The 15,177-nt window shown below is 37.8% G+C and overlaps 1 protein-coding gene across 6 annotated transcripts in view; it reads right to left on the bottom strand.

Moving 5' to 3' along the window:
- Positions 1-15,177, bottom strand: part of ARHGEF10 (Rho guanine nucleotide exchange factor 10) — a 119,589-nt gene that overhangs the window by 15,108 nt on the left and 89,304 nt on the right. For all 6 annotated transcript variants that reach the window (XM_068937325.1, XM_068937321.1, XM_068937326.1 and 3 more), the window contains 2 exons: positions 14,970-15,127; positions 5,118-5,260 (listed from right to left, as the gene is read on the bottom strand). In XM_068937325.1, the coding sequence (XP_068793426.1) occupies positions 5,118-5,260; positions 14,970-15,127 (301 nt within the window). The remainder of the gene's footprint in view (positions 1-5,117; positions 5,261-14,969; positions 15,128-15,177) is intronic.

The raw sequence follows: 15,177 nt of genomic DNA, 5'->3' as shown, positions 1-15,177 counted from the left end.
TTGCGGGATACGGAAGTAAGTAGGTGCTCTAATATCCACAACACAGATCACACACTTTTAACTAGATTTGCACATAAAAGGCAAAATTCCCCCTTCCTCCTTGTTGAAAGCACCCTTAAATTTTCCCTGTGTTGAGAGTTACATTTTGGTCATTTAGCATCCAAATCTAAATCACACATTTTTCAGGCTAAGCTCTTTTCTTAGTCTAAGATAATTATCCACTGAAAATACAAAGGATAATAGATATATAGTTCAATTTCTGCATCTAAATTCAGTGAACAGATTACAATCATAGATAAAAGATAGAACTTTAAGCTTTCACAGATTGCAACTTTTGATATTATACGTGAGGCACTTTTTTTCCATTTTATTACTGAATATGCCAAAACATTATATAAATTGGTTCTTTCCACTGACAAGATGACGGCTTAAAAATAAGAGGAAAGATTTTTATATGTTCATTTGATTACGCTACTCTTCAAGTGTTCGGTTTTCAGGAAATGAACAGAGAAGTTTCCTTTAGCTATTAGCTCCTTGTTCAGTTCTGGTGAGTGTTGCTGTATTACCTTTTCCCTCTTCTAATAACGACACTGTAGAATGCAAGTGAGGCACCTCTGACACGCATATTTGCTCTTTTCCTCAAATAACCTCTATTCATTCGTTATCAAATGATACGTGCCATTTACAAATCATACACTTTATTCAACAGAAGAATTTATCCACAGACAACATCTCTCAGAGCAGACATAGGTCTTCGGACTAAATTTCCTGATTTTCTCATAACGCATCGAAAGGCTTTATGGCAAATAGGACTTCAAAATAATAACCCTTGCTTACAGAATCATACTTTGCTACTCTCATGACCAACCGGCTTTTTAAAACCTTCATGGGGACTGATCTAAGGCCACTGAAATCAATCTGACCAGCCACTGATAGTGTTTGGAATTAGAAATGTAAATCAGTTCATCACAAAAAAAATAATTTTCTTTGCAATGTTCTGACCGTACCACAGATGGCAACTCTGTTAGTACCACTGTAAACAACTTGCACATGCATTTTTGCCACATTCCATATGTACCAGCTAACTCATTATACTCCCACTCTGTCCTGCAGTTTGTACAGCAGTCTGTGGAAATATTCAGAGACATTTAAAGGAAAACTAATGTTTTCACCATCACAAGAAGCATTTAAAAAAATAATTATTCTCTTTCAGAGGGTCTTCTAACACAGAGAAGGAGCAGGAAAGTTCCCCAAACTTGGACATTCTTTTACAAATACAGAAATTTTTGTATTGGGGATAGTTTTGACCTCTATTTCAATTACAATTCTATATGAAACCCAGTACCTGGGCTTTTTCTTCAAAGGTTTAGGTTTTTTTTCCTCCTAACAAGAAATGCAGATACAAAGGGACAAAAACGTCTTATTCCTTTTGTTATTAAAAAAAAAAAAAATCTGAACTTCATTTTACATTTCTCCTTTGGTTTTCATGCCTAAATTCCAGTCTGCTTTCTCCTCACAGTCTATTTTTTTCTTTTCTTTTCTTTTCCTCCCACTTCTGGCTCTCTTATTCAAACTCTATAGCAACACCTGAGCTGCAGAACGCACTCAGGTCGCCACAGTAAGTCTCTCCTGCAGCAGAGGCTGTCACGGCTCACTGCTGTTTCAGCAGTATGGCACATAGCTCGAATCTTTCTTTTTAGGGGTTGCCTACTCGCACAGTTGTGATTCCAGGGCCAGACAGCTGTGCCAAGAACTGAACCATGATTTCTCAGGCTCAGTGAGAGGTACATAATGGGTATCATTGTTCACACAGTAAAGCAAATGAGTTCCGCTACTCTGAAGAGGTTACAGTACTTGGGCAACGCACACTTAAAGGATAGGGATTTTTGTTGATTGAACTGAGCGTTTCAGCTTGCTCTACTTAAACCGTTAAAACTAAAGTAACTCATCTATAATAAGCCAAGTTTTAAAAACAAGACAAAACAACAGAGGATGGAACACAATTCGTTTGGTGACTTTTATTCTGCTAAATATGCAGAGATTTTGTTTGTTTTTAAGGGTCTACATGCACAGAGACTGCTACAGGACCAAGCTCTGTACCCAACAGCAAGATAACAATTGTCAGACCGAGGGTCAAGCCTCAGGAGAAATTTCTTATTCACAGAAAGAGTATCAGAATATGCCATTGATATACAATAGCAATTGATGTACTTCTCACACGTCCCTTGCCAAGGAGCTTGAGGCATTGTGCAAATCCGGGGCACTGGGCCAGTAAAAGCCGTTTCGTAAACATTATGACTATGACAGTAACTTATCATTAAAACTTGTCAGTTGAGAGTCTTATCCATACCAAAGTGCAGAAAAAGTGGGAAAAGTGGGAAAAGTCCAAAAACAACATAAAGAATGCCAAATCTGTTCATTTACTAATAGTTTGTAAAAGTACCCCAAAAAGGCTTATCTGAGAGCATTAAAAAAGCAGGGAGACATGGAATGAGATTGTTTTCAGAGGATAATGTACTCTGTGCTTAGCAAAAGCACTAGCTAAAATGAGACACCTGTGAAGCAGGGAGGGCCACACTGGGGAGACATTGACAAAGTGGTCTTGAATGTGTTCGTGGCTCGCACAAATACAGCTTTAAAAGCCACTCAGGTGTCTTTACAGCTAAGTTACATGACAAACAGCATTCAAAACATAAGCACAAAGGTACAAAGCAATGAGCAAAAAAGTAGCTGAAATTTGCAGAATATGGAGCAATAAAGGAGTCCTGCAAAAAGGGAAGAGTAATAGTTGAGCCCTGTGCAACACCTGGACTGCTGCTGAGATGGCAAAGAAGAAAATTATGCAAAAATTCTTGATTCAGTGAATCTCCCTCAACAACAGAGGACACAGAGGGAGAATAAAAATTTCCTCCCTGCTGTTTCCCTGCCTATAGCATAGCTTCTGCTTGGCACAACAGGAAGAGGGAGCTCAGGTGTATTCAATTGCTAATACTGTTAAAGTATTCCCAACAGGAAGAATCTAAATTTCCTTGTATAGGATACAATTTTGAAACAATATTGCCAAGAAATGTCTTATGTACATCACGGGAAATCACATTCGGAAATATAAACCCAGGAAATTATCAAAACAAGTCAGGTAACTGCGCAGCTAGCAACAGAGAAACTGTCAGTGAGATGTTCAGTCAGGTGAGATGATGAGAACAGATCAGTAGTGGTATATGTCTTAGGACCAATAAAGAGGCAACAGTAAATCATCATTTGCAATTCTGTGAGGAAGAAGATACACTGTGGTGTGGATTTTTGTGTGAAACAGAAAAAGATGACTGTCAGCCAGTCATACAAAAATTTATCATGTTCTTGAATAGAATCATCCATGCAGAGAAAACAGTATTCAACCCAGACATACTGCTTCCAATTGCACCACTTCTTATATGTTGTTTGCTGCAGTATTGTTTACATGTGAACGATAGCTATAACAATCACTAGATCTATAATAATGTGAAGTCCAAACTACAATGGACAGGTCAGTTTAAAAAGCACCATGGAATGAAAAGTAACCTCCTGTGAGGTTTTAAGGGGAATACTTCAAGCAACAGCTGAAAAATCAAGGTACCTTGTCCAAAAGATATTGACAAAGTATTTGCTATTTTATCTCCTCGAACTTCTGTTTTCAACATTGTAATCCACTGTTCTACATTTTACTTCGATTGAGTTAGCTTGATACATCCTTTAATCCTCAAATCTCATCTAATTCTGGTTTTGTTCTGTTGTGCCAAAATCGCACAGCATAATCCAAATTGCACAGACACCATCTAATCTAGAAGGAACTCTGTGATAGAATGAGGCCAAAATTACCAAACTAATTAATAAAGAGATCTGACTTTATATAACCTAATTCACACAGAAGCAATCTAACTGTGGTTATTACTGTTGCTATGTATTTTTCAGTGAGAATCAAGGAGATGATAGATAAAATATAAAAGTCTGAGACAGTAATTCCAGGTATCCCAAAGGTTACCCTGTCAAGCTAACAGGAAGTTCATCTCAAGCACCTGTCCAAATCACTGTTCCAAAACCTTTCCCTCATCATACCATCCAACCTATCAAAAAAACAAGCATTAAAGAAAGACTAAGTGGGAAAACCTATGATTGGAGCCTCTACTCAGATAAAACCAGTCACCAAAAAAGCACAGCTAAAGACAGAGGAAATTATGACATTTACTATTTCCCTGCAAACCCATGACAATGACTCACAGAATCAATTGTACCAAAGAGACAATTGCTGGGAGCCAAGAGGATCATCAATGAAACAAATAAACAACAAAAAAACCCCAGTAACAAAGCGCACAAAGGAAGAGACTGTGATCTCATCACAGAATCCTGTCTGAAAGAATTTCACGGCTGTAAACATCATGGAACTCAATCTAATTGTGTTGTAGGTTGAAGGAGAGGTTTTAATCCCTACTGTTTCATGAACTCTATTCAGGCCACTAAGGCATCACTTGGTGGATTGCTGCAGTTTTAAAAGAAACAAGGGCTTAACATCTTTTTGGTGAATGCAGTCATAAAGATGAGTTTGAAGCCTTAACATTTTTCTGTTCTTACAGAAAAGCTTACTTTTGCATGATTATTCATTGGAAAATGTCCTTAAGCTAAGGAAGTTTTGAGTGCCACTGAGAAGCAAAAGTGATCAAAAATATGTTAAGGAATCATCACAAGGTAGAAGTCACATTAACTATGCAGAGGCTGTCTCTTAATTAAACGTGCTCTGGAATTAACAGACAATTCCTACAGGAACTCACTTCTTTGCTGTATTTCCTTGCATCTCATTTTTAAACAAACCTACTGCCCCAAGTACCCAACAAGTACCATGCACCTTATGATAACACTGGTGAAAATGAAAGCAAGCCTTGATCTAATCAGACACGAGCAATGAAGGTCACGGTAGAACTTCAAACTGGAGGGAGTGAGATTTAATAGAAAGCTAACCAATTGAAGCCATATTTCATAAAAGGCTTCCTGACTCTTAAAAGTTTTTTAAACAGATTTTAATTTTTAAAATTCACTACTTATACTCTGCAGCAGAGTATGTGAATAATGCTTTTAAAAGCATTTACCTCTATAACATGTGTCACAGTACTGATTATAAAAATTTGTCCACCACATGCAGCCCAAATGGTGTCTTCCATCACCAGTAGACTTCTAACAGGCAAAACCCCCAACTTCACTATCTTCTGAGGGTCTGTACTCCACGCTCCATCTTTAATAAAAAAGAAGAAGAAAGGTTATACGCAACAGAATTGTAGTATCTGTTTTAAAACAGTTTGGAAAATATTATGTCTTTGTTTATTGCGACTGACTTAGGAACACCTAGAAAAGCATCAGTTGACAAATCCACAGACCTTCATGTGAAACTTGTAAATATACAACGAATGGAAGTAATGGTACTACAAAGCCTATCATTCAAATTTCTGCAACTTTCCACTTCAAACTAAGATTTTTTTTTTTTTACACTGAATTTTACCTTCCAAACTAGGTTTGTAATTAGAACATTAAGGAAAAACACAACTATTCATATTAGCCGAGCAAATTTTATCCGAATTAATTGATTAACAAGGATTTCCATGTTGCTGTTTTCATATAACTGCTTTCCTTTCTGGAGGAAACGCAGTCAGAAATCCATGGCTGTAACCATTTTCTCACAACTAAGAAGGAGCTCACAATTGACGTGTTTTAAGATAAATTAACTTTCAACCAGGAAAGAATGTGAAAAGCATTCAGTTTCAGATTCTAATGTATTCACTTTTCCTGTTTTTCTCCAGTTATAACACAGTTTTTTATGGACTGCATTTGGCAGATCCAAAGTCCGTTATGCATGTACAAGCTGCAGAATCAGTGATTCAAAGACCTTCTGACCAGAAGTGCGTGCCGCCACTCACCACTGTGGTCAATCCCACTTGACATCTCTTTGAAGCAAGTATAAGCAGATCGTTTCTCCCCAAACTTAACAGCTAACAACATGAACTTATTTAAATATTTGTAGTTATGTCTTCTATATTTACATTTTGACATACTAAACAGAACAATTATTTTGATATCAGCTTATTTTTATCATAAGCATTCCTTTAACATAAAACACCTACTACACTGCACTTCTGCCCGTTATGCCTTAGTAGCAATATCAAAATATGGTAACTTATCTGTGTTTACACTGAGATAAAATACATGTCAAAACGGCCCTATTTCTTCTCTTGAAAGCCTTCTTCCTGCATAAGCTACAGAAACATTGTCCACTTTACTGACACTGGTTTCAACTTAGTATCCACTTAAGTTTTGATTTATGAGACCAAGGTAAGCACATCTTTAGGCGAGCACTTATGTAAAATATGTTTTTTTTTTTTTTCTCTCTATAACAGCCACTTTTTGCTTAGGTACAAGGGCCACCAAATTTCCTGCTTCATGAAAATAGGAGCAACAACAATAACGATAAGCACCAGTTTTTGAGTCCTTCTGATTGCTGTTGCCATCTGCAATTATATAAGCTTCGCTGACTCATTCCCAGAGTGTGACTCTGTTCTGAAAGCATCTTCGTAAAAAAGACATTTAGTTTCAGGCTGTCACAATCATTTTCAAGATTTCAATTTGTAAGTGAGAACAGTGTTTCCAATTACTAGCCCGCAAACTCTCCCAGCGATGTCGAAGTCATCCTATGATCTTCATGACTCATATGTACCATTAGTACAAATGAAACCTCTGGAAGAGTTTTTTTTTTGCTAGCTACCCCATTATTCTCAAATTAAACTCTCAGGTGGAGGCTGCCCATACGCCCTGAATGCTTTAACCACTGTGCATAGTTCAGTGCAAAAGCTTCCAAAAACATGAGCTGCATGTGTGTGCTTGGCCTTCTCTGTATAAAATGCATCAACTGTAGAAGCCATAGCAGCTTCTGGTTCACAGCTCCAAGACCATGTTTCCTTTTCAGGGATAAAAGCTGCATAATTCTAGTACAGTCCTACTGTCTCTTCTGAATGACAAAGTCTGAGAATTTGGACAGAGAGAAAATGTGCTTAGCAAGAAGTCGTCTTCTTTGTGAAGTTAATTTTCAGACTGAACAACAAATTTCATCTACAGAGAAAACTTCTCACTGAACTCAACAGTGCCTCTTCTTAAATATATTCAGTAGTCTCTAGACAAAGCATAGTTGATATTTAAGTGACAGGTGAGTGGGGATTTTCAGGATCTCAGTTGTGTACTCTAGAATTTAAATTTTGTTCAAACCTCATTTCAGGTCTCTTTCTTTGGATCTGGACTTTCATGCCCTTAGCTTCCAAGTGATTCTTCAGATAGCTAAGAACTAATTTTTTTATCAGTTTTGATCAAGTCTAATAATTAAAGTCATTAACTATCAATTGCAACTGAGCAAAAAGGATAATTAGCGCCGATGTCAGGCAGATGTTAATTTCAAAATACAAACTCAAAAGCAATTTAAGGTAAAAAGGTAGAGCTCAGTTTTTACTGGCCACTAGAAAGAAAGTAGGAGATTCATCAAATACGCAAATCAAAACTCATTTTCCAAAAAAAAGTTTTCTGCTGCTGCTATTAGCACTGTTAGCTTTATGAATTCAGTGGGATGTGACACATGAAAAATGTTAGATGCAAACCTAATGTTCTTCATATTACCATAACTTTATTCAAGGCAACTCCAATCCCCACTTTGACATCAGCACAGGAAAAATCTGAACATGAGTATTCCTCTACTCACAGACCTTTAGCCATGTGATATGGCTATTCTGTCGTCCTTTTTTGTTTGTTTGTTTGTTTCTTTCTTTCTTTTTGGTAAGCATTGCTCCCTTCTAGATCTGAAAACTTCTGAGATGATAGTGAACAGAAGAGGAAAAACAGGGCAGGGAGGAAGGCTCTCTAGCTTGGTAATTAGGACAGTATTTAAATGATAGGTCAGCTGTGTTCTTCTCCCTGCTTCAGTGAATGTTTAATTAATTATACAAAGTGGGACAGCATCAGAAGGCTTTGCTTCTCTCTCTCCTCTTATTCTGTGGTGGCCAGGGAAATCTCTTAAGAGTTTGGAAGCAGGGGTACAAATCCTCTCAAGCAAGGAAAAGGATTAAGCCTGCTAATCCAACATACTTCTGTGAATGCTTTAACCACAGGGTGCTGGCTAAAAAGGAGGGAAAGAACTTTTTTTTGCTGACCAAGAATTTTTTCCTCATAGCCAAATTACTTGGCAAAAGGCTGGAGAACACCCATAGGACTGTCCATAGAACTGTGGCCTGTTCTAAAGTTTTATTCTATCAATACCTTATTTCTATTCTTTAAATAAAGCATTGTTTTAGTTTTAGGAAGGTTTTCTGGTCATCCTTGTTTCCGGAATGCTGAAAAGCCAGACAATAAACTTGTCTTTTACCTATGAGGTAAGTATATTACTGTATGAAATGCAATACGCAGCACATAGAAAAGGCTAGTTTGTACTGTGAGCAAATACAGGGTCGAAGCCTGTGGAAATAGGGAGGAAACAGTGGGAGAACGGATTGGGATTTACTTTCTGCTTTGTGAGAGAAGTCTATACTAATATTAACAACATATAAAGATAACCGTATTCGCAAATTTTAGTGGACTGGGCTCTTAGACTGACCTCATCAAGGCAGATACACTTTTACTATGGATATATCAAATGCCTAGTACATACGACACAACAGTCTCTGGCAGTCTCTAAACATTACTGTAACAGAATAGGGATCAATCAATAGGGATTGCAGGTGCAGTTATTTGCAGGAATGAGATGTATCTAAAAAATCTCAGTACAATGTCAAATATAAAATCAAATACAGTCTTTTAGAAATAAGATCTCATAATTTCTGATATTTACTTATTAGGTGAATATTTAAAACATGAGAACATAATTTTTAAGCACTGTTATTGTTATGCACTACTCTCTGCTTTATGCCACTGTTTATAAAACCCTCTGTAACTTACATTTCAGCATTGGGATATAAATTATAGCACATATGGTCATCCTTCAGTATTCATATCAGGCTGCTCAGCTGCTTCAAAATAAGAAATCTATGCTCATAAGATACAGCTAAGTCTTTCATGCATAAGGGCATTATTTCCATTAATGCATTTCTGTCATATGCCACATGATTTGTATGAAGATACTTTCAGAAAACCAGTATCCTTCTTTTCACTCAAACTGAATCAAGTAGGTAAGAAAATGTTAAAGCAGCATTCATTTTATAGGATAGAATATTGGCCATTTTACTTTTTCTGTGTTTTGTTTCCATATAACCCAATGAAAGGAAGAAGTATTGTTTTATCATTTGTTGGTGCTCTCAAGCCTTTATACGATACAACCTGATAGAATACATTTTTTCCCTCAAAAGTCGTTTTACAGTTTGTAGTAATTTTTCCTTCCCTTCCGCTCTTTCAGTAGAGTTGAAGTTAACATGCTTTTCTGTTGGTAACTTCCTCTTTTGCTTAGCAGCTCTATTGACGATTTCAACAGAGCTGCCAACATAGCCCTGGGAATAGTGGTTGTTAGTTTATTTGTGCAGTGGAGCACAAACATTTTTTCCATCACATGGTACATAAACCGGCATTATTGAGGGATAAATTGGTAGATATAGGAATAAAAATAAGTTTTACACATTACTTGTCATGTGGAAATAAACTGAGGGACTCGGACCTGCCCTTCTAAACAAAGTGTAACTAGGAATATACTGTGCTGCACATACATATAGCCATTTTTTTCTAGACACAAACAAATTATGCATGCTAAATAGCAGGACAAAACTCTACCTAAGATTATAGACACAGGTAGCCCTGGAAGGCCCAGCATGAGATAAGTAAATAAGAGTGACTGATAGCAATGTCAGGATACTCCTAGTACTGTTATCAGGGGATACTGCCAACAGTGATATTACAGTTGAGATACCAGTGTTTATTTCTGTTTCAATGGCACTGCTCTAGTCCGTTTCCTAACACCTCAATATCATTTCTTATTTTTCATAGCAACACTTGTCATTTCTACTTCAAGTGCTGACCACATGCCAGAACCACAGACTCTTCAGGGTGAATACACCTGAGCTCTGAAGTGCAACACCAATCTTTTACAATCTTTTGCACGTGTTCCTCCTTTCTTGCATTTGTCAAAGTGCACGTATCGATTAACAAGACATTAATCTTTCTGATGAACTGATCTGACCTCTTTTAACTTATTCTTCCATTTGCTTTTAATTTCACTCCTTTTCCTTGATATAAATCCTCTGATTATTGATTACTGTCATGAAGCCTTTTTGTACTGATAAGTTCTCAAAGCTCTTGACTAACCCCAGAGATGGCTAAGTTTTTACCAGTGAAGTCTCTCCGAAGAACGTAAAATTCTGTTCTATGCAGGGCCAGAATTGCTTCACTTTTTGTTCTCGTATCATCACATTTACATTTGACTACAGTCCTCGAAGTTCAGGTTTCCTTTCTTTCTTAGAACTTGGGCCAGAACCTAACAGTGTGCATCTGAAGGAAGAGGCTTTGCTAAAAGTCTAATAGCAAGTGCTGCTTTCATTAAAACATATAAGAGGTTTCCTCTTATGAATGTGTGGGCTCAGTTCTCCTTATGGTGAAAGAGATTCAAACCAGCATTTTTTGGCTTCCAGAGCAGAACTCTAGCCACCTAGGCTTTGGCTACTCTGAATGGTATTCCTGATCCCTTCTTCCTATTAAAGCTGATCTACTTTCCAGAAAAGGAATTAAAGACTGTGTGAGGGCAACAGAACAAGAGTTTATGTATATTAAATTACATATTAATTAGTTACATATATAATAGAGATCTCACTTCTGCTGACAGACTAATGCCTTCGCCATTACAATACTGTATGAAAGAGACAACATGTCCTCTTCCTCCTATCTTGTGTGAAAAAAAAAAAGGAACAAGTCATCCTCAACTTAAGACAATGGCATTAGGAGCGAGTTCTGCGTTGTGAATCACAAGCGGGGATGGGCACTTCTCCAGCCCAGAGGAACCTGGAAATAGAACCTTAAGAAATGCCTTTTCCCAGTTTCTATTGACTTGTTTGGACATTTCACTAATCAGCGTGCTGAGTGCTGTGCTTTTCATTCTCAGGTGGCAGAGCGCAAGGGCTCTTTCCAGGTGCTGCAAACACAAGCTAAAGGCTGTAGGCACTCACATGCCTAAAAGTTGTAGCCATCAGGGTTACAGAAGCAAGTCTTTTTTGTGCATCTATTCTTTAATATTAACTGAATCAAACTCCTTCTGAAATTATGAACATATTAATTCTTCCACCGTTTGCTATGGTCATTCTGAGTTTTTATTTTCTTTGTCCTGTTTCTCTCCATACTCTTTATAGGTCTTTTATGGGAAGGAAGTGTGTATCAGTGCCCTTATGAGAAGGAAGTACCTGGAACTAACTACAGTAGGCCAGGAACAATACACCTATGTTTTATAAAGGCTGTGATTTCCCTTTCCTAAGACGCTTTCGTGAATGAAAGTCAAACATGCACTGACCTTTTTTGCTATTACATCACTCAGATAAAACATCTGCTTGGCCGTCTGTAACCACGACAAAGGCTTTTAAAATTTATTTTAAATACAGATGAACAATATACTTTTTTCTTAGCCTCATGTAGAAGTGTTTTGCCTGCAAAAATTCCTATTAATTCAGCCTGAGGCAATCTCTAAATACATAGCATTTCAGACTTATATTTTGCAAAGTTATTAGCACTGAAAATAAGTTTTTAACATGGGAAAAAAAGTGTCAGATAAACTTTACAATCAATATCACTACCATTCCTTTATACAACAACAGCATTTATACACCAGCAGTTTTATGGTTCCTCTAGTAAGTCTTTTCACCTACATAAAATTAAGGATGTACTTCCCTTATTTTTAGGACTTCTTATATATTAGTTCACCTACATCCTAGTATTTCTGTGACACTTTCACAAATCACCATGTTAGCTCACGTTTACTAACTGAATAGATTTTAAGGTGCTAGTGCCCCATTGACCTTGTTTTTAATTTATGTTCAAATACATTTAGTTGCAAAGAGTTTATAACTGATAAGTGAAAGCATGGTGTTGGGAGAGCTGTTCCAGTAAAACGTGACTGCCCTCCATAAAGCAAAAAGTGAAACAGTGTATCTTCAATTCTCCCACTAACATGGCATGTATTCCTGTTTCCTATATACACTTTTTAGTTTCCATATTAAATTACTTCAAGACAGTGCTTTTGTGGCCAGAGAGCACTCTGGATGTTGCGGAGTTGACAAAGTTCCCTTGTGAAGAAAGTCAGAAGAGCACGCTTGCTATTTCTAAACAAGCTGAATATTTACATGTATTGAGCCATCTGAAAACAACAGGAAAATCAAAGCTATTTGTGTACTGAATACAAATGACAGATTCAGTAGATCTTTGCCTGCCTACGTAAAGGCATTGCACGCCAGTGGCTGAACTTACTCTTCAGAGGAAGAAACAATGATCACAGTTCCAATAAAACCTGTGAGGTGCATTTGCAGCCTGGAAGCCAGATCTCTCCCTATCATGGGCTAGTACTAAGATGATTAAGGGACTGGACCATCTCTCAGATGAGGAAAGGCTGAGGGAGCTGGGCCTGCTCAGCCTGGAGAAGGGAAGGCTCGGGGGGATCTGATCAATATGTATAAGCATCTGAAGGGAAGGTACAAAGAAGATGGCGCCAGACTCCTCTCCGTGGTGCCCAGCAATACGTTGAAAGGCAACGGGCCCAAACTGAAACACAGGAAGTTCCGTCTGAACATGAGGAAAAACTTCTTCACTGTGAGGGTGACAGAGCACTGGCACAGGTTGCCCAGAGAGGCTGTGGAATCTCCTCCCCTGGAGATGTTCAAAAGCTGTCTGGACACAATCCTTGGCAATATCCTCTAGAGGACCCTGCTTGAGCAGGGAGGTTGGACTAGATGATCTCCAGAGGTCCCTTCTAACTTCAATCATTCTGTGATTCTGTGATTCATGGAATCCCACAAAACACTGCACAACTATTTTATCTGTGCATTCGATGAAATAAAGATATAAAGATAAAATAGTTGTGAATGAAAGCCTCTGACTATAGGCTTCGAATCAGAATGTCTAGTAAAGCAGTGAGCGGAGTTTTTTCCTAGAAAATGACTATATTTAACTTTCACTTTTCACTTTTTTCACTTTCACTCTCCTTAATCTTCTTTATGCTTGTAGGCCAAAGACAAAATAGATGTATGTGGTTGGAAAATGATCCCTATACAGAGCAGAAATCGACACTGATGAATTGCACAACGCTCATTAGACTGCATTCTCTGTTCGTCCTATTTCAGCGCTCAGACTCATTTGTCCGGTAAAATAGGTCAGTGCTCATAAAAACACCCCTTCAGGGCTGATTGCGTCACATGACCGTGGCAGCAACCGATAAGGAATATGAATGCTAATATGCAACTACTGATTTGTGCAACTTTTATGAGGCATGGAGAACTGAATTAACAACGTGGCCAAACTGTAAGGGAAGGCGCTTCAAGATGAGTCAGAAAAAAAACGAATGCCTATTTCCCATCTCAGAGCTTCAGCTATCCTGAAATAGAAAGTGACAGACTTTTTGAATACTTAGCTGCAAAAAAACCTGGCCTCTTTAGAGGAAGGAAGAACAGAGGATTCTATGATTCTGGTCAGATAAGTATACTCTGCAGCTCACAATCTAATTCTCTCTGGTTAACTGCTCTGCCCCGTTCCTTTGTAGACGCGCAAGCCATGTGTCCTTTCTTACCTACGCTGCTAGGGATGCTACTCTTCTTTTTCAAGTGTTCTTTTTTGGAAGAAGCTCAGTTGCAGTATTATGCAACTTTTTTTGGATGCTGCTTGAAAACAACAACAAAACACATCTCAAACCTTTCCCAAACTAAGTCTTTATATTATCTAACACTAGACAATATGTATTACATGTCATTTGTTCCACAGATTCAAGATACTGAAGTTGCCTCTTCAGTGGAAGGCTGGTAGAATTTACCAGCTGAAGAACAGTGACACACAAATGCAGCTATTCCGCTTGTAGAGCAAGTCTGATCCCATAAGCACAACCACAATTACACAGCTCACATTAAAAAGGTATACCAGCTCTTTGCTGGCTCTGCACTTAGCCAGGTTAGGTGTCTCTGGGCTAGCGTCTCACTTCTTGAGGGACTTGCAAACTCAGGTCTCAAACTCTGAGTAAAGCCTCACGGCTTTTGAGTCAAACTAGCTCTACACTTACGCAGTACGGCAGGAAAATTAGTAACACCCTCTGGAACAAGCAGTTCCACACAGACAAACACTGAAATCAACTCTGAAGAAGCCAGTTCTGGTTCAGCATTACCAGCGACCATTCCTTTACTCCGATTATTTTAGCCAATTATTTAGCTAGATATAAAACAACTGATTGTAATGGCAATGGCAAAGAAGCCTTACTGTGAAATATGAGATGCACACATAGAAAAGATTTCACATTATCTGTACAGTAAAAATTGACTCACCATTTCAAATGAGATATACAGGAATTTCTACCAACAGGGAGTTTCTGTCTTTCCCAAAAGCAGGGAAGTAGAGTGAAATTACCATTGTGCTGCGTAAAATACAGTACACCATTTGTTATCTCACATACTCTGGACTTTCACATTGAAGACGAGGTTGCAAGTTTTCAGGGCACAGTTTCAAGTTTTCATATGCATTTTATGGCAGCAAATAAAGTGGGAACAACAGTAAAGAATCTACTATCCATCAGAAAGACAAAAAAAAGTGTGAAATATCTTTTCAGAAGCACACATTTTTTTCCTATAACTGTAGTAACATTAGGTCAGCAGTTGTGCAGAAGAGGAAAAATATAATAGTGGAAATCCACTGCTGCCAAAATATACTGACAGGGCAGTTCCTCAGGATGTTATCAAATCATATCACTACATTACCTTCTGCTTTTGTGTAGACTGCGATGTTCCCATTTACCAAGCCAGCAAACAAGTATTGAGACATATATGCTAAGCTCATAACAGTTGATTTTTCAGGAGCAAAAAAGTGTTGAAGTCGAATTTTCTTTGAGCCTTGGCAACTTTTGTAAATAGATATGCTATAAAAAAAGCAAGAAAAAATAAGCCTGCAAAGTTATGCTATATTTGG

This window comes from Struthio camelus, chromosome 3 (assembly GCF_040807025.1).
Source record: "Struthio camelus isolate bStrCam1 chromosome 3, bStrCam1.hap1, whole genome shotgun sequence".
In the NCBI taxonomy this organism is placed as follows: domain Eukaryota; kingdom Metazoa; phylum Chordata; class Aves; order Struthioniformes; family Struthionidae; genus Struthio; species Struthio camelus.
The sequence above is the reverse complement of the archived record's forward strand: the minus strand, read 5'-3'. Positions and strand labels throughout refer to the sequence as shown.